The sequence below is a fragment of the Solanum pennellii genome, chromosome 1, assembly GCF_001406875.1.
Source record: "Solanum pennellii chromosome 1, SPENNV200".
NCBI classification, from domain to species: Eukaryota; Viridiplantae; Streptophyta; class Magnoliopsida; order Solanales; family Solanaceae; genus Solanum; species Solanum pennellii.
In genome coordinates, this window is record NC_028637.1 from 20,928,379 (window position 1) to 20,948,122 (window position 19,744).

Consider the following 19,744-nt stretch of genomic DNA (forward strand, 5'->3'; position numbering starts at 1 on the left):
AAAGTTTTTTTTTTTTAAATCTTCATAGTTAATGCAACAAATTCATTAAGGATCTGGGTGGAATGAAGAAACTCGAAAAGTTGATGTTGAAGATTATATCTAAGAGCAATATCTTGCAGTGAGAGGTCTATTGATATTAATAGATCTCTAATATATATGTTTAGTGATTCAAGATTAAATTATATTCATATAGTGATACCCATACATCTCACATGGGATATGAATTAATAATCATGGATATGAAGACCACCAAGTAGATCTGGAGTATTTTGAATACATTAGAAGATTAATGAATGAAGCGTGAAGGGTTTATAATAGGCTAAAGTGAAAATGTAAGTAAGAGTATTATTGTAACTAATTTGGGTTAGTTTATCTACTATTATAAATAGTAGTACTAGTATATATTTTAGGGGTTAGTTTTTGAATGAACATATGAAGTTTAGTCTGCTTTGTGAGTTTGGGGAAACCCTCATACTTGTTCAATTGAATCTTCTTAATTTCTTGGGTATATGTTCCCTTGTATGAGTTTGATTTTTATTCATCCTAAGAATTTGTTCTAGTAAATATTGAATATCTTTTAGTTGCTAGATCATTCATTTTTTCTTCTAAATCTCTCTATCTTTCTTTCTATTTTTAAGTCATATATCTCGCTTGCTTGATCGTAGTACACTTTATTGTTTTTGCATATACAATCACATCAATTAGTATCTCGCAATTTTTCTTTATATTTATAAATAATATATCTTTCTTTCTTTATTGTGGTTCACTTTATCATTCTTACATCGAAAATCACATCATCTCACCAACACAGGTACTAGGTAACAATATCCTTCAAGGCATAAACAAGAGAAATCATCTAGGTGTATGGCAGAAATTGTACTTGCTACTTCATGGTTCTCAACTCATTTATTAACGACCAGGTAACAATTTTTGTTTTATGCTAAAAAAACTTGTATTTTTGATGCAAAAGGAACCTTCCTTTAGTGAACACAATATTTGAATTGTCTTTTAATTATGTTCCATGAAAAATATTATTCTTGGTAGGTATTAAGTGAATTTAGGTGACCTACAATCTCAGAATTTCTTTATATCTTTCAAATCAATTATTAGGTTAATATAGTGGTGAAAAATTGGAAGTATAACTTATACATATTACCTACACATCCATTCTTCCTCACCCTGATCCAAAATAGAAAGAGAATTGACCTTAACTAGCTTGAAATTGACATGTAATGGTTATTTATATCAATAATTTTTTTACATATTCTTTTATCATAACTTTCCCATAATGCCTAATAATGTTAATATTATACTAGTATGATCAATATATTGCTTGCTTCAACATTTCACTTAATCTTTGCTTAGTTTGATATTGGATTACTTAGTATTATGTGTTGCAATATGATTTGGAGTGTGAAGGAGTTATTATTGTTCACATGCCTAATGTAAAGTGTCACTTGGCTTGCACCACAAGATCCATCGCTTATATAAAAATACAGGACATAATTTTTTTTATCTTCAATAATATTTTTTTTTCATATTAAAGTATTTAGGTGACCTATCAAATGTTGAGACATCGAATACTAAAATTTCTATATTTTAAAGGAGTATGATTTGCGTACATTGACAGTAAAGATATAATTATTATACATTTTTATTATATATTTACACAAATTTATAGGGAGGTGATGTAGATTCTCCCATGTTTAATAAAACAAAAATTAAAAAATGGTTTTAGAGCAAAAAATATTATCAGTGCCTTAATTAACATCCTCTTTAGATGTTGAAGTGGATTTGATTGTTCAAATGAGACAGAAGAGAAAATTGATTAAATTTATAAAAAGAAAAAATTTATTAGGTCAAAGTCTTCAAATGGTAAATATTTATAAAATTGATGGTGAATCTAATGGTTCAAAACGAAATTTCATTAACTCTTTTGAAACTATTTGAATTCATTATTGTCACGACCCAAAAATAGGTGTGATGGCACTTGTCTTATCCCACCAAGACAAGTCAGCCTAAAACCCAATATCTAACAAAGTGCGGAAGTAATGACAATCCACCAACAATTTCTAGTATGAAACCAAGTCATATTAATTCAATCCCCAAAACCAGGTTGACACGTGCACAAGCCTCTAATGTAAATATTAGAATTGAAATAAAATAGAAGTCTAAAATGAAGTNATAAACAAGAGAAATCATCTAGGTGTATGGCAGAAATTGTACTTGCTACTTCATGGTTCTCAACTCATTTATTAACGACCAGGTAACAATTTTTGTTTTATGCTAAAAAAACTTGTATTTTTGATGCAAAAGGAACCTTCCTTTAGTGAACACAATATTTGAATTGTCTTTTAATTATGTTCCATGAAAAATATTATTCTTGGTAGGTATTAAGTGAATTTAGGTGACCTACAATCTCAGAATTTCTTTATATCTTTCAAATCAATTATTAGGTTAATATAGTGGTGAAAAATTGGAAGTATAACTTATACATATTACCTACACATCCATTCTTCCTCACCCTGATCCAAAATAGAAAGAGAATTGACCTTAACTAGCTTGAAATTGACATGTAATGGTTATTTATATCAATAATTTTTTTACATATTCTTTTATCATAACTTTCCCATAATGCCTAATAATGTTAATATTATACTAGTATGATCAATATATTGCTTGCTTCAACATTTCACTTAATCTTTGCTTAGTTTGATATTGGATTACTTAGTATTATGTGTTGCAATATGATTTGGAGTGTGAAGGAGTTATTATTGTTCACATGCCTAATGTAAAGTGTCACTTGGCTTGCACCACAAGATCCATCGCTTATATAAAAATACAGGACATAATTTTTTTTATCTTCAATAATATTTTTTTTTCATATTAAAGTATTTAGGTGACCTATCAAATGTTGAGACATCGAATACTAAAATTTCTATATTTTAAAGGAGTATGATTTGCGTACATTGACAGTAAAGATATAATTATTATACATTTTTATTATATATTTACACAAATTTATAGGGAGGTGATGTAGATTCTCCCATGTTTAATAAAACAAAAATTAAAAAATGGTTTTAGAGCAAAAAATATTATCAGTGCCTTAATTAACATCCTCTTTAGATGTTGAAGTGGATTTGATTGTTCAAATGAGACAGAAGAGAAAATTGATTAAATTTATAAAAAGAAAAAATTTATTAGGTCAAAGTCTTCAAATGGTAAATATTTATAAAATTGATGGTGAATCTAATGGTTCAAAACGAAATTTCATTAACTCTTTTGAAACTATTTGAATTCATTATTGTCACGACCCAAAAATAGGTGTGATGGCACTTGTCTTATCCCACCAAGACAAGTCAGCCTAAAACCCAATATCTAACAAAGTGCGGAAGTAATGACAATCCACCAACAATTTCTAGTATGAAACCAAGTCATATTAATTCAATCCCCAAAACCAGGTTGACACGTGCACAAGCCTCTAATGTAAATATTAGAATTGAAATAAAATAGAAGTCTAAAATGAAGTTGTCTTTCAAGCAAAAACAAAGTCATAAACTGGAGTAGGAAAGTCCGCTGAGATGACAAGCAACTACCTCACAACCCTCCACAAGATGCCTCGGAAACGAAAAGAATGACAGGTGTCACGAAGATCCGGGCTCGTTACCTACAAAAAATTTGTAGAAGCAAGGGGTGAGTACCAAACCACGCGGTACCCAACAAGCAAACCTCTAAACACAAGTTAAGTGAACAAAATACGGGTACTCCTTACACCCTATCTAAACCTCCACACTACAGCCTAACAGTTTACAGTTTACCAAACACACAACTCAGTAACCACACTCTATCAGTTTACACATTCTCAATAACAACTCAATATTCAACAGTCACAAGCTTCACAGAGAAACAATCACAAGATCAGCAAAACACGTGTTCAAGTTCATCAATAATAAAATGTGCAATGCCATTAGATGCAATGTCTTTCTTAACGATACACACCCACTGTCTCTCAGTCCGGGACCCATGGGGGACATATCTGTCCATGCATTTGTCGCGGCGTACGACACGACCCTCGATAATAGTAACCTTCGCAGCGCGCAATACGTCCCTCGAAATATAATATCCATCACGGCGCGCGATACGACCCTCGAAATGATACATCCTTATACCACAATCATGTCTCAGATACAATGCAATTGACATGCTCAAATGAAAATGAGGAGATAACCATTTTGATAACAAAGCACAAATTACAGCAAGGAATACAACACTAACAAATAAGCAACAAGTCTCCAAATCGTTCTCAACACCACATAAGGAAATACACGAATTTCATACGCTTAACAAGAGTTTAGAAATCCACTTGCCTTAGCCAATCGAATAATTACTCTTGGAGTTGAGCCTTCCCTTTTCGTTGAGCTTCTGAACCAATGGAATCTATTCAAGTATATATTCACAACAAGGTTTCAGAACTAACAACACTCACACTTTTATGTGTTTAACCTTGACCTAAAAATACACCCCAAATTTATAATCAAGTTTGTAATTCTTGATGTCAATTAAAATTTTCACTTTCATAGTTTTCAAGTTTCAAGTTTAGAATTGCATCCCAAATTTTTCCAACGTCATAACTTAAATGGTACTCACAAAATTTTATTCATCTAGTATTTAAATTACATACCAATATATCAAAACTTGAACCATAATATAATAACTAATATTCTAAAATTTACGCCTAATGATGCCATGACGTACTCTGCATTATGTTTTGTCTTTTTTTTTCCTTTCCACCCACTAATGATTGGCTCATTATGAACCAATCATTGACCCACTAATGATTGGCTCATCATGAACCAATCATTGATCCACTAATGAGTCAAATTGTTTTTTTTTTAACTGTTCACGTGATTTTCTGTTCAATTTTTTTTATTCACATGCAATCTTCATTCATTGTTATACACAGATATATATAATGAAGTATATAATTTTGATATATATGCACATGTATGTGCAGAAAATAAGAAACTAAAGGAAAAGAAACTTACCTTAAGCAGTTCGTAGCCGCAAGTGCAGAGAAACCCTTCGCCCCCTTTTTTTTTCTTTTCCTTATTTTTTTTCTGAATTATTTATGTACTAAAAGTGGTGAAACTTTACCCACTTTTTTTTTATTAAATAGTATAAAGGGTATAAGGTCTTAAAATTTTTATCACTTTAGCCCCTTAACTATTAATTTAATCAATTATCTACAATTATTCATCCATTAATTAATTCAAGTTAAGCAAATATTCAAAATTTCCAAAAATGACCTTCCGGGTCATTACATTATCCACCACTAAAAATCATGTTCGTCCTCGAACATAAAGTAAAAGAAAGTACCTGATGCTTCAAAAAGTTGAGGATATCTGGCACGCATGTCAGACTGTGTCTCCCAGGTTGCTTCTCTTACTAAACGGTGCTTCCATTGCACCTTCACTGAAACAAGCTTCTTGGTCCTAAGCTTTCGGATTTGCCTATCCCATATAGCTATAGGCTCCTCCTCATATGTCAAGTATGGACCCAGCTCCACAGAATCGAGTGAAATCACATGAGATTCATCCGGAATATACTTCCGAAGCATAGAGACATGGAAAGCAGGATGAACTGCCGACAAACTAGGTGGAAAGGCCAACTTATAGGCCACCTCTCCCACTCGGCTAAAAATCTCAAAAGGTCCAATGAACCTAGGGCTAAGCTTGCCTTTCTTTCCAAACCTCATCACACCCTTCATGGGTGATACTCGGAGCCAAACATGATCATCCTCCATAAACACCAAGGCTCTAACTCTCCGGTCTGCATAAATCTTCTGTCGACTTTGAGCTGTCAATAATCTATACTGAATCGTACGGACTTGGTCCATAGCATCTCTCAGCAAGTCTGTATCCAAAGAGTCCATCTCCATCGAATCAAACCAACCAATCGCAGACCTACATCGCCTTCCATACAACGCCTCAAATGGGGACATCTGGATACTAGAGTGGTAACTGTTATTATAGGCAAACTCCGCTAATGGTAAATGTTGATCCCATCTAGCACCAAAATCAATCACACACGCTCGAAGCATATCTTCCAATACCCGAATGGTCCGCTCAGATTGACCATCTGTTTGAGGGTGGAACGCCGTACTCATATCTAACTGAGTACCCAGACCATGTTGTAATGCCTTCCAGAAATAAGAAGTAAATAGTGAACCTCGATCTGATATGAGAGAAATAGGAAATCCATGTAGTCAAACAATCTAACTAATATATAGCTCGGCTAACTTTTCTGCCGTATACTTCACCCGAACCGGAATGAAGTGGGCAGACTTGGTCAGCCTATCAACAACAACCCAAATAGAGTCATAACCACCCACTGTGGTAGGCAAACCCACAACAAAGTCCATAGTAATCCGCTCCCACTTTCAAGTAGGAATAGGCATCCTTTGAGATACACCCCCGGGCCGCTGGTGCTCACACTTGACCTGCTGGCAAGTCAAACACCTCGAAACAAAGTCTGAAATATCTCTCTTCATCCCACACCACCAATAATGCTGACTCAAATCATGATACATCTTCGCCGCTCCCGGATGGGTGGAATACCGAGAACAATGGGCCTCTTCAAGAATCAATCTAATCGAATCGCCTGTCCTGGGCACACAAATTCTGCCTCCGATCCGCAATACACCATCAGAATCAAGGACAGCCTCCTTAGCTTCGCCTCTCAATACTTTGTCTCGAATGAGACATAATTTTTCATCATCAAACTGGTGTGCACAGATTTGCTCGACTAAAGAATACCGAGCCTCAATAAAAGCAATCATCCTATCACTCTCTTCTGAAATCTGCAAGCGGACAAGACTATCAACCAATATCTGCACATCTCTAGCCAATGGTCTCTCCATAATACTAAGCGCTGCAAGACTCCCCATGCTAGGAGTCTTCCTACTCAGAGCATCGGCCACAACATTGGCCTTTCCTGGATGATACAGAATGGTCACATCATAGTCCTTCAGCAACTCAAGCCATCTCCGTTGCCTCAAGTTCAAATCCCTCTTGCTAAAGATATACTGAAGACTCCGATGATCAGTGAAGATCTCACAATGCACCCCATACAAATAATGACGCCATAACTTAAGTACGAATACCACAGCCGCCAACTCCAAATCACGAGTAGGGTAGTTCTTCTCATGGGATTTCAACTGCCTAGAAGCATAAGCAATCACTTTCCCCTTCTGCATCAACACACCACCCAAACCAACTCCTGAAGCATCACAATACACAGTAAAGTCTACACCCTCCTCAGGTAGAGTCAACACAGGAGCAGAAGTCAACAAAGTCTTGTGCTTTTGAAAGCTTTCCTCACACTCATCAGACCACTGAAAACTCACATCATGTCGAGTCAATCTAGTCAATGGAGCTGCAATAGTAGAGAAACTCTGAACAAATCGTCGATAATAGCCTACCAATCCCACAAAACTTCTAATCTCAGTAGGTGAAGTAGGTCGCGTCGAGCCTCTAACTGCCTCAATCTTGGCCGGATCTACTCTAATACCCTCCTTAGACACCACATGTCNCGCTCCTTGGACACCACGTGTCCAAAGAATGTCACAGAAGTAAGCCAGATCTCACACTTTGAGAACTTGGCATACAACTTCTCTTCTCTAAACCTCTGAAGTACAATCCTCAGGTGTCGGACATGGTCCTCTTCAGTCTTAGAGTAAACCAAGATGTCATCGATGAAAACAATCACAAAAGAATCAAGGTATGGTCGAAACAGCCCATTCATCAACTCCATGAATGCTGCAGGGGTAATAGTCAATTCGAAGGACATCACTAGGAACTTATAATGCTCATACCGAGTCCGAAAAGCTGTCTTAGGGATATCTGATGCCCTAATCTTCAACTGATGATACCCAGACGTCAAATCAATCTTAGAGAACAATGATGCTTCCTGTTACTGATCAAATAAGTCATCAATACGCGGAAGAGGATACTTATTCTTCACTGTTACCTTGTTCAACTGTCTGTAATCAATACACATTCTCATAGTCCCATCCTTTTTCTTCACAAATAATACAGGGGTACCCCAAGGTGACACACTAGGGCGAATAAAACCCTTACTCAATAAATCCTGCAACTGATCCTTCAATTCTTTCAACTCTGCTTGAGCAATACGGCATGGAGGGATAGAAATAGGCTTAGTGCCCGGCTCCAAATCAATAGCAAAATCGATATCCCTATCGGGAGGAACACTTGGAAGATCAGAAGGAAATACATCGGGAAACTCCTGGACCATGGGAACAGAGTCCATCGGAGGTGGTTCAACGCTAGTATCCCGAATAAAAGCTAAGTAAGACAAACACCACCTCTCCACCAATTTCTGAGCACGGATAAAAGAGATGACCTTGCTAGGATAAGAACCACTAACACTCTTCCACTCAACCCTCGGAATGCCATGCATTGCTAAAGTAGCAGTCTTAGCATTACAATCAAGGACAACATGATAAGGAGAAAGCCAATCCATACCCAAGATAACATCAAAGTCTACCATCCCCAGAATGATTAAGTCTACCCAAGTGTCATACCCAGCCAATGAAATAAGACAGGATCGATACACTCGATCCACCACTAAGGGCTTACCCACAGGTGTAGAAACACGAATAGGTACAGTCATGCTATCACATATCATATCAAATTTAGCAGCAAAATAGGTAGACACATAAGAGAATGTAGAACCTGGATCAAACAACACAGACGCAGGTCGATGGCATACTGGGATGATACTTGTAATAACAGCATTAGAGGTCTCCGCCTCAGGTCTCCCGGCGAAAGCATAGCAGTGGCCTCCTCGTCCACCTCCATCCTGGGTGGTACCTCTACCCCCACTCTGCTGAGCTGCAACACCACTACTAGAAACTCTATCACCTCTACCTGATTGAAATCTGCCACGACCTCTACCCTGTGGTGCTGGTGGTCTAGTTTGGAATGAAGAATTAGGTCGAGGTCCACCACGACCCCTTTGTGAAGTACACTGCCGCATTAGATGATCGGGATCTCCACAAGTAAAACAAAATCTCTGACCTGGGAACTGTTGTGTGGACCCTGAAAACCCACTATAATTTCCTCGCCCTGTAGGTCGCTGCTGTGAACCGTACGAGCTCTTACCCGGGCTATAAGAACCCCTAGATGTCTGGCCACCCTCAAATGTCGGCATAGATGCATGAATAGGTCCCCGCTGCTGAAAAGAACCACTCACTCTCTGTGATCCCCTACCTCCAGATGAGGCACCATGAAACTGGCCTGATATACGCGCCCTTTTAGTGTCCCCAAACTCCTCTCTCTCCATCAATTCCGCCTCTTTGGCGGCGCTCACAATGGGCTGGAAAGAAGCCCCCTCCCTAGATGCCCGAAACACAGCTGACCTGATAGAGAAAGTCAATCCCCTCACAAATCTGCGGATCCTCCCTGTCTCATTTAGAATAATGGCCAACGCATGCCTAGACAACTGGCAAAAACGCACCTCATACTCTGTAACCGATAAACCATCCTGTCTCAGACTCTCAAACCTCAAGCGACTCTCCTCTCTCACGCTCCATGGGATAAAACGATCTTGCAATGCACTAGCAAACTGCTCCGAAGTCACTGGAGGAGATCCAACTGGCAAACATCCCGAATAAGTCCTCCACCAGTCTCTCGCTGGTCCATGAAGCTGGAGAGTAGCATATCGAATCCCATGTGACTCAGCTAAACCAACCACCTCTAGTAACTCTCGGCAGGTAGTTAGAAACTCATGAGCGTCCTCGCTCTTCCCACCCTGAAACTGAGGTGGGTCCATCTTTTGAAATCTCTCATACCTACGCTGCTCAAACTCTGTCAGAACAACCATCGATGCAACTTGACCCCCAACTGCTGGTGCAACATCATTCTGAACCGCGGGATCTACTGGTAGTTGCCCCACCGCATCCTGAACAACTGGAGCTTGTTGCTGCTGTTGGGTCTGAGCCCCCTCTCTAGTACGAGAGTCATGTGGTGTGGTAGTCGCCCCACCACCCTGAGAAAAGCCTTCTAGCACACTTAACACCCTCAATAGTGTATCCTGAAGCAAAGGTGTGACTAGAGGATCTGAAGGAACCTGGTCCTCTCTGCCATCAATCTGAGGTTCTATAGAGACCTCTCTAGCACGGCCTCTCACTGGTGCTGCTCCACTTCCACGACCTCTGGCTACTGTCGTACTACTAGCACGACCTCTAGCTCGAGATCTACCCCTACCTCTAGATGGGGCCTCAACAACTGCCTCGGGAAGTGCCTCCCCTCTACCACCAGTAACATTTGTTCTAGTCCTCGTCATCTGTCAAAATAGTATACAACAACTCAGTACTAAAGAAGGTGAGTACGCACAATGAGAAAGAATGAACAAAAAGAAGTTTCCTAGTAATCGTCGTAGCCTCTCAGATATAAGTACAGACATCTCCGTACTGATCCTTGAGACTCTACGTAGACTCGGCTTGTATGCACGTGAGACCTATGAACCTAGGGCTCTGATACCATTTTGTCACGACCCAAAAATAAGTGTGATGACACTTGTCTTATCCCACCAAGACAAGTCAGCCTAAAACCCAATATCTAACAAAGTGCGGAAGTAAATGACAATCCAACAACAATTTCTAGTATGAAACCAAGTCATATTAATTCAATCCCCAAAACCAGGTTGTCACGTGCCCAAGCCTCTAATGTAAATATTAGAATTGAAATAAAATATTAAGTATAAAATGAAGTTGTCTTTCAAGTAAAAACAACGTCATAAATTGGAGTAGGAAAGTCCGCTGAGATGACAAGCAACTACCTCACAACCCTCCACAAGATGCCTCGGAAACGAAAAGAATGACAGGTCTCACGAAGATCCAGGCACGTAACCTACAAAAAATTTGTAGAAGCAAGGCGTGAGTACCAAACCACGCGGTACCCAACAAGCAAACCTCTAAACACAAGTTAAGTGAACAAAATATGGGTACTCCTTACAACCTATCTAAATCTCCACACTACAGCCTAACAGTTTACAGTTTACCAAACACACAACTCAGTAACCACACTCTATCAGTTTACACATTCTCAATAACAACTCAATTTTCAACAGTCACAAGCTTTACAGAGAAACAATTACAAGATCAGCAAAACACGTGTTCAAGTTCATCAATAATAAAATGGGCAATGCCATTAGATGCAATGTCTTTCTTAACGATACACACCCGCTGTCTCTCAGTCCGGGACCCATGGGGGACATATCTGTCCATGCATCTGTCGCGGCGTACGACACGACCCTCGATATTAGTAACCTTCACGACGCGCGATACGGCCCTCGAAATATAATATACATCGCGGCGCGCGATACGACCCTCGAAATGATACATCCTTATACCACAATCATGTCTCAGATACAATGCAATTGACATGCTCAAATGAAAATGAGGAGATAACTATTTTGATAACAAAGCACAAATTACAGCAAGGAATACAACACTAACAAATAAGCAACAAGTCTCCAAATCGTTCTCAACAGCACACAAGGAAATACACGAATTTCATACGCTTAACAAGAGTTTAGAAATCCACTTGCCTTAGCCAATCGAATAATTACTCTAGGACTTGAGCCTTCCCTTTCCGTTGAGCTTCTGAACCAATGGAATCTATTCAAGTATATATTCACAACAAGGTTACAGAACTAACAACACTCACACTTTTATGTGTTTAACCTTGACCTAAAAATACACCCCAAATTTATAATCAAGTTTGTAATTCTTGATGTCAATTAAAATTTCCACTATCATAGTTTTCAAGTTTCAAGTTTAGAATTGCATCCCAAAATTTTCCAACGTCATAAATTTAAATGGTACTCACAAAATTTTACTCATCTAGTATTTAAATTACATACCAATATATCAAAACTTGAACCATAATATAATAACTAATATTCTGAAATTTACGCCTAATGATGCCATGACGTATTCTGCATTATGTTTTGTCTTTTTTTTTCCTTTCAACCCACTAATGATTGTCTCATTATGAACCAATCATTGACCCACTAACGATTGGCTCATCATGAACCAATCATTGATCCACTAATGATTCAAATTGTTTTTTTTTACTGTTCACGTGATTTTCTGTTCAATTTTTTTTAATTCACATGCAATCTTCATTCATTGTTATACACACATATATAATTAAGTATATAATATTGATATGTATGCACATGTATGTGCAGAAAATAAGAAACTAAAGGAAAAGAAACTTACCTTAAGCAGTTCGTAGCCGCAAGTGCAGAGAAACCCTTCGCCCCCCTTTTTTTTCTTTTCCTTATTTTTTTCTGAATTATTCATGTACTAAAAGTGGTGAAACTACCCACTTTTTTTTTATTAAATAGTCTAAAGGGTATAAGGTCTTAAAATTTTTATCACTTTAGCCCCTTGACTATTAATTTAACCAATTATCTACAATTATTCATCCATTAATTAACTCAAGTTAAGCAAATATTCAAAATTTCCAAAAATGACCTTCCGGGTCATTACAATTATGACATAGTCTAGATGTTATAGACAATTGTGAATTAAAAATTATATAGACATTTGTGAATTTATCATTCATAGCAGAGAAATAAATTTATTTTTCTATTATAATTTATCTAATAAAATAGATTGTAGTATTTTCTTTTTACTTGTCTAGCATTGGTCAATCATGTTTTCGTAAGTTTTCAACTTCAAATTCATTAATCTTGAGGAAAAGCCTTACTTTGTATGATCATGAATTATTATTTTAAATAATCCATTGATAGGTCTTGCTTTTAGCTTTTCACCATATATGAACTGTATAATTGAAGTATAAAAGTTGAAATAGAAAGAAAATTTCAATAACAACAAGAAATCTGAAAAACATGCAAATCTAGGAAGGAACAACAGATTTATCAACTTAACAAACAAAAAGCAACAAACTATTCATGGTGTATAATTAATAAATTCTACAATTAAATCTTTACTTGCTCATTTAAACAAGTAAAATGGGATTGACGTAATATAAGTCGATGTAAGATTTAGAATTAATAAATTATGTACCTTGAATAATTGCAAATAACATTAGTAAACACACAAAAAAAAGTGAACTTTTCTATGCATAAACAGAAGAAAAAATGTTTATAAAAATTTATAATATTAATATATTTTTAAAATGTGTCAATAGTTTTTGCAAAGCATATTCAAACTATATCACATTTTTATTCTATTGCGATAGTATGTTGCATCACCTGGTCTATTCCTTCTAGGAGATTTTGCTGAAAACTTAAATGATTGAAGAGTTTTCGCCATATACACTTATATATTATTGTATAATAATGTATGTCAACTATAATTTACATAAGCATGACATACAAAAATATATATTTATAAACACAACATATATCAAACATATATATCACATAACATTTAATAATATGCATACTTGTATATCTTTGTGTGTGTATATATATATATCCAATATGTTTTGTGTATGTAAATATATATTTTCATCTCTGATGCAGATGTAAAGTAGAGTTGACATATAATAATATATAAGTGTACATGGAGGAAACTCTTTCGTCATCTAAGTTGTCAACAAAATTGTAGCAATAGCCGAGGTAATGTGACGTACTATCATAATACAATAAAGATGTGTTATAGTTTGAATATGTTTTGCAAAAATTATCAGATACCTTTTAAAATATAATAATATTATTAATTATGATTAATACAATTTTATTTCTGTTTAATCATAAAAAAGTTCACTTTTCTTGTTGCTGTTGTTATTACTGAGGCATTCAACATTGTTTTTAGGTGTCTAACAAGACCACCACCTTATATATGTAAAAATGAAAAATAGCGTCAACTAATGAACTATGTGTGTGTCATAAAGTATTCGTTTGTATTTATTTATTTTTCAGATGATGCATTCAATAATAGTATTGAAAATCAACTAATTCTAAATTTTGTATTTAACGGAAGCACTCAATAAATTATTCGTTTGTATTTATCTGGTGTATTTAATATTCATAATAGAGTCCAACTAATTTATATTTTTCTATAAATCAACACATTCAAGGGAAGCACTCTATGAAGTATATTGATTGTTTGTCTGATTTTTTTAATATTTATATTGAAGTTCAATTGATTTAGATTTTTCTACTGAACATCACAATCCAAGGAAACACTCTATGAACCCAACTCAATATTCATAGACCTTTTATCTTTGGCTTCGCAATGTCTGCAGGAGCGGCTCAAGCGTATTAGTGGCCTAAAGCAAAAATTAAACGGGGCTTAAATTTAATTCTTAATATCTTTTATATAAATTATTTATTCTACTTTTCATCTGATAATATAACTATTCTTATTTTAAATTAATTTTCATTAGATATAGTACTCCAAATATGTCAAATTTCTTCTAATAATTCCTTCATCATGAAATCTTTACTTTTTCTACAAATAGTATTCAATATTTATTAAAAGATAATAACTAATAAACTATTATTATAAAAAATAAGGCCTCTTAAATTTGGGGCCCTAAGGCACATGTCACGCCCCGAGCTATCCCCGTGACGCAGACACGAAACCTAGGACCACAAGTGATCCCAAGCTAACCCTGCTGGCATGATCATGTGCATACTAAAGATAATAAACTGATGCGAAAGCTAAATCTTAATTAAATCTGAAAAGATGGGGAATACCCATATTTTATAACAGAAACATTTCAAGACAATGAGTTTAACACAAAGGAAATATTAACTCAATACTAAGCTGAATCTAACTATGTCGAAATAAGCCTCTAAATCGGACTAGAAATACTGGGACAAGCCCTAGCTAAATCTAGCAAAAATTGAAATTAAATGACTAAAAGAAAACTAAATGAACTCATGACTATTATCCTCGGAGAATGAGGACTCACCACTGAAGATGTAGCGCACGTATGCGTCAGTACTTGAAAGGTACTGAGCATGTAGAAGATAGTAACACTGAAATAAAACAAAACTGAACAAGCATAAAAGCAAGTATAATAATTTGACATGATAAACTGAATTCTGAGCTAACTGGATGCAATGACCAATTTATAATATGCTGAAAATGAATACTGAACATACTGATAAATACTCAATGCAGAGAGTCTAACAGATTTGTAGGAGCTACTAATAAATGATAATAAAACCACATGAGCTAAATATGGAGTCCGATATATACACCCCATAGAGAGGATCCAATATACCCTGCCAAAGGTATAAATGCATGCTGGCGTAATCACTAAACTGATTGCCCACAAGGGGACTTACAACGTACTTGCCTAGTAGTTCTGGGACTAATTGGTACACTGAACCCTAGTCCAACTCGGTATTATACTACTCCCAATGAATGCTGTAAATTTACTGATTATATCTGAGTTTTCTATAAATAATGGATAGCTCAAAGATGAACATGCAAACTGAGAATACAACAATTAATCTGATAATTATGCATTTATAACTGGCATGTATATCTGAAGTGTCTGAAATATCTGACCTAGCATGTATAATTCAAGAACTAAAGCAATACAAAGTTAGGGTTCTGAAATTCATGCGATAATCTGAGTAATAACATGATAATATGATTTGGAACATATACTAAACTAAATAACGAAGTTTTAACAAAGATCTAGAAATCCTAGGTTTAATCATGATAAGAGAATCAAGAACTGACTGAAAATTAGGGACCCAATGGGTGAAAGGAACCCACTAGTGAAATTCTACATACCTGGTGATGAAATCCACGAAAAAATACTTAAGTTTCGGAGCTGGAACAGCTGGAGCTTGTGGCGTTCTTGAACTAGGGTTCTTGAGCTTTTTCTCCTCTCTTGCTTCTAATTTTTCAAAGTTTTGATTTAATGATTTGACTTAGATATATTTTAATTATGTTTCTAGGCTTAAACTGACTAAAATCTTATGATTTAGGATCAAAAAGACGTATATTAGGATTTAAACAGAATGGGAAAGGTCCAAAAGGCCCCTGTGAAAGTTGTTGTCGGACCAATCGATGGCCAGGACAGACGGTCCATCGATTGATCCACGCTTCGTCGGTTAGTCTGTCGGTTGGGCCTTTTTCATAGGCCTTTACTAAAATGGGCATAATTTTTTACTCGTAGGTCTGACTTAGCAAGGTCGGTGGCTATGGAAAGATAATTCAATTATCTGTGGGTAGGTCATGGGACACCTAATTCATTTTGTGCTAAGAGTTATGACCATTTGAAATTGACCCAACCACATTTCCCCCTTAACTGCCTGCTAGTCATTCGTGGCTCTTGTCAGGGAGTGGATGGAGAGAGTGTCATCGACGGTCATGGACTACGTACCGTAGTCTGACCTGCGGACTGTAAGTCCATCCGTTTACCAACACTTAACCAATTTTCCCGGGCTGAAAATTTTGGGAGTTTCTGATCCCATCGACGGTTGTGCAGGACGGACCGTGGGTCAGGCTATGGTCCGTCGATGGTTACGTCAGTTGCACCTGCAAGTTTTTCTTAAAAACTAATTTTTGGTTTGTTTTGTCTATAGGGTGTTACGTCACATTTCTTTTTTTAACACTATCGAGCCACCCCAGAATATCCGAAAAAGCTGCTCTGTTGCTGCTGTAGCTGTTGAGCCAGTAAAAGTATTAAAGAATGGATCTTCTTGCTTCGGATGGAAAAGGTAAAATTTTGATGATAAAGTTTCAATTTTTATGGGTTTTATTTGAGCTTTTATGTTGTGAATTGGAAGTTTGGGGTGGTGATTCCTCATTGAAATAGGTAATGGGGATGCACCAAAATGGAAGAAATTGAGTTCGGAAGAACTTTGAATAAGTACATCAATGATTGCGAAACCTATAAGATTTGGTTTGAATGTGTTAAAGAAAAATGGCAACTGTTCAAGATGATTATTTGATTGTTTACTTGTTTTCTTTTGGGTTTTTATTGTGTTGTTGTTGATGTATAAAGTTATTCATTCTTACAAGGTAGAAAAAATGATTTTTTTTTTGAAGTTTTACTTTTTATGAATGTGAAATGAACCACGAATTCAGAAATTAGCATAGATATGTAGAAATTTGTTGTAAATTGCACTTTAGGTGTGTTTGGTATGAAGGAAAATGTGAACGATTTATTGGAAAATCTTTCTTCGTATATAAGTTATATTCTCTCTTCTTTTTTTTTAATGTTTGGTGAATAAGTAGAAAATATTGTCCCAAAAGCATTTCTATATAACTTATTCAAAGTTTCAAACACTATGGGGATGGGAGTGGAGGTGGGGGGCAATGTCACTTGTTTTCCGTATTTTCATAAAGGGAATTATTTTCCTCATTTTTAAGGAACTTGTTTACCTGGAGAATAACTAAGGCTGAATTCATAGGTCATCCGCAATAAAAGAAGTTTCAAGTATCTTAGAAGAAGTTTCAAGTATCTTTGATCTATAATCCAATGAAATGGGGAAATTGATGATGATGTCACACATCATTTTGGTGCGGGATGGATGAAATGCAGGCTTGCATACGAAGTCTTGTGTGATAAATTAAAAAGGTGCCACCAAAGCTTGAACGTAAGTTCTATGGAATGATGATTAGACCAACTGTGTTGTAAGGGGCAGGACTGTTGACCAGCTAAGAATTCTCATGTTTAGAAGATCAAGGTTATGGAAATGAGGATGCTGAGATGGATGTCTGGGCCTACCAAGAAATATATGATTAGGAATAAATATATCAGTGGGAGTGACTCCCATGGTGGACAACATGAGGAAGGTAAGACTGAGATAGTTCAGAAAAGTGATGGGAAGACTTAGAAATGACTTAGTGAGCAGGTGTGAGACATTGGCAATTGTGGGTTGAAGGAGAGGCAGAGGTAGACTGAAAAGGTATTGTAGAGGAGTAATTAGACATGACAATGGAGCCTCTTTAACTTGCTGAACAGATGATATTAGATAGGGGAATTTGGAGGTCACGAATTAGGGTAGATGTCTAGTGGGTAGTTGCACAGTATCGTCTCACTTTCCAGTGGCATAGGCTGGTTGGTAGTTTGGAGCACCATATTTACTTTCTCTTTCATACAAATAGTATTAACATTATTCTCATAGTTCTTGTTCTTCAATTTTTTTACTATTTGTTGTTCGTAGTACTTCGGTACCGAACCATTTAGTTGTAGTTGCTGACTTCTGAATGTTATGTAATGCTTCCCATACTATCTTCCATGGCTTCTTCACTTTCATATTTTCTTTTTCCCCTACTTCCTTGAATTATTTTTCTTGAGAGAGTTAATCAGAAACAACATCTCTACCTCCACTAGGTAGGGCTAAGTTTTTTGTACACTCTATCCTCTCCATACTTTACTCGTGGAACTACATTGGATTTGTTATTATTGTTGTTGTTTACCTAATGAAAATGTTTTCCTTTGTACTAAACACACCCTTGGTCTTGCTATTTGGAACATGATGATTCCTATTTCTCCTACTTATGGCCTCTCCTTTCCTTGTTTTTGTTTTGTTTTTGGCAGGGTTCGAGGTCTACCTTGTCGGGGGTTGTGTTAGCGATCTTATACTGGACAGAACTCCAAAAGAATTTTATATATTAACATCAGCTGAACTTAAAGAGGTTAGCTGCACTGCATTTTTTTATTGTTAAATGTAAGTTATGATAACTAGCAACAAGAAAGTGCTGCGAGTCACACTTTTTTTTTTGGTCTTCTAAAGATTGTTTTAACTTTTATAGATAAGACAGGAATTTGAAGGGAAGAAAGCAGTCAATTTGGTCTTCTCAAGAAACATCTTTTCCAGTAATCAAGTAAACCTTATTAAGAGTGGTAAAGGTTTCTGAGGTATCTTTTTGAGTATTTACCTCTTTCCATGCTTTTTCCAAAGCAGGTTTCGAGCTTTACCGCGACTGGGAGTAAGTTTGAGCGGAATGTCTATAATGTTGTTCGAAGACCTGCATGCAGTGAAGCCGATTTCATTCACTGGAAAAATAGAGTAGCTTTTTTTTTCTTTCTTTTGGAACTATATTTTAATTTCATCAACATTAAAATAGTTTTAATATGTTGTTACCCCAAGCTGATAGCTTAATCACCAGATTGCATTACATACCTAAAAGGCTAAAACATAAGGGTGTGGAGTCAAACCTGCCCCCCCCCCCCTCCTCCCCTCCCAGACACACACACACAAATCAATAGCAAAATATATGTAACCTATGATGATAATTTTCTTGTCAAAATATCAACTTATTATTTTAGTTTAACTTAATAAGGAAAAATTGCGATATGATAAAATTGGAGCTTTGATTAAATAAATAAAATGTAATATCCAATGAATAACATCCACAACAGCTTTAGAGAAACAAATCAAGTGGAAGATGTTTTAGCATATGAAGACGCTAAAAATGGATCAATTCAACTTAGAATGAGAAGTAGAACTTCCAACGATGATGGGCCTCAAAAACAATGGGGCTAAATGATGCAAAATAAGGAAATTTCTTAGTTTGTTATAGTTCAAGACTTGCATTTTATTTAGCTTCTTTGTTGTTTCAGAATTTTGATAGTAACAAAACTAATATTTTTAGCTTTCAGCGTTCCGTGTTTTAATTTTGATGGATTTGTTGTCAAAAGCTTCTATAGCTAATTTTCAAAAAGAAAAAAACACTATTGTTATGGTGAAACCTTAAATTTAGGTA

The 19,744-nt window shown here is 36.0% G+C and overlaps 1 protein-coding gene across 5 annotated transcripts in view; it reads left to right on the plus strand.

The window, feature by feature from the left end:
* LOC114074378 overlaps positions 1 to 19,211 on the plus strand; it is a 22,426-nt gene extending 3,215 nt beyond the window's left edge. For 3 of the 5 annotated variants that reach the window (XM_027912290.1, XM_027912286.1, XM_027912295.1), the window contains 5 exons: positions 812 to 920; positions 16,612 to 16,746; positions 18,576 to 18,673; positions 18,791 to 18,862; positions 18,943 to 19,211. In XM_027912290.1, coding sequence (XP_027768091.1) covers positions 16,719 to 16,746; positions 18,576 to 18,673; positions 18,791 to 18,862; positions 18,943 to 19,140 — 396 coding nt within the window. In that variant the 5' untranslated portion in view covers positions 812 to 920; positions 16,612 to 16,718 and the 3' untranslated portion in view covers positions 19,141 to 19,211. Of the gene's footprint in view, positions 1 to 28; positions 528 to 811; positions 921 to 2,179; positions 2,267 to 16,611; positions 16,747 to 18,575; positions 18,674 to 18,790; positions 18,863 to 18,942 lie in introns of those variants that run through there. The other 2 variants (XM_027912292.1, XR_003574762.1) reach the window with 2 other exon arrangements.
* Positions 19,212 to 19,744: the final 533 nt, after the last annotated feature.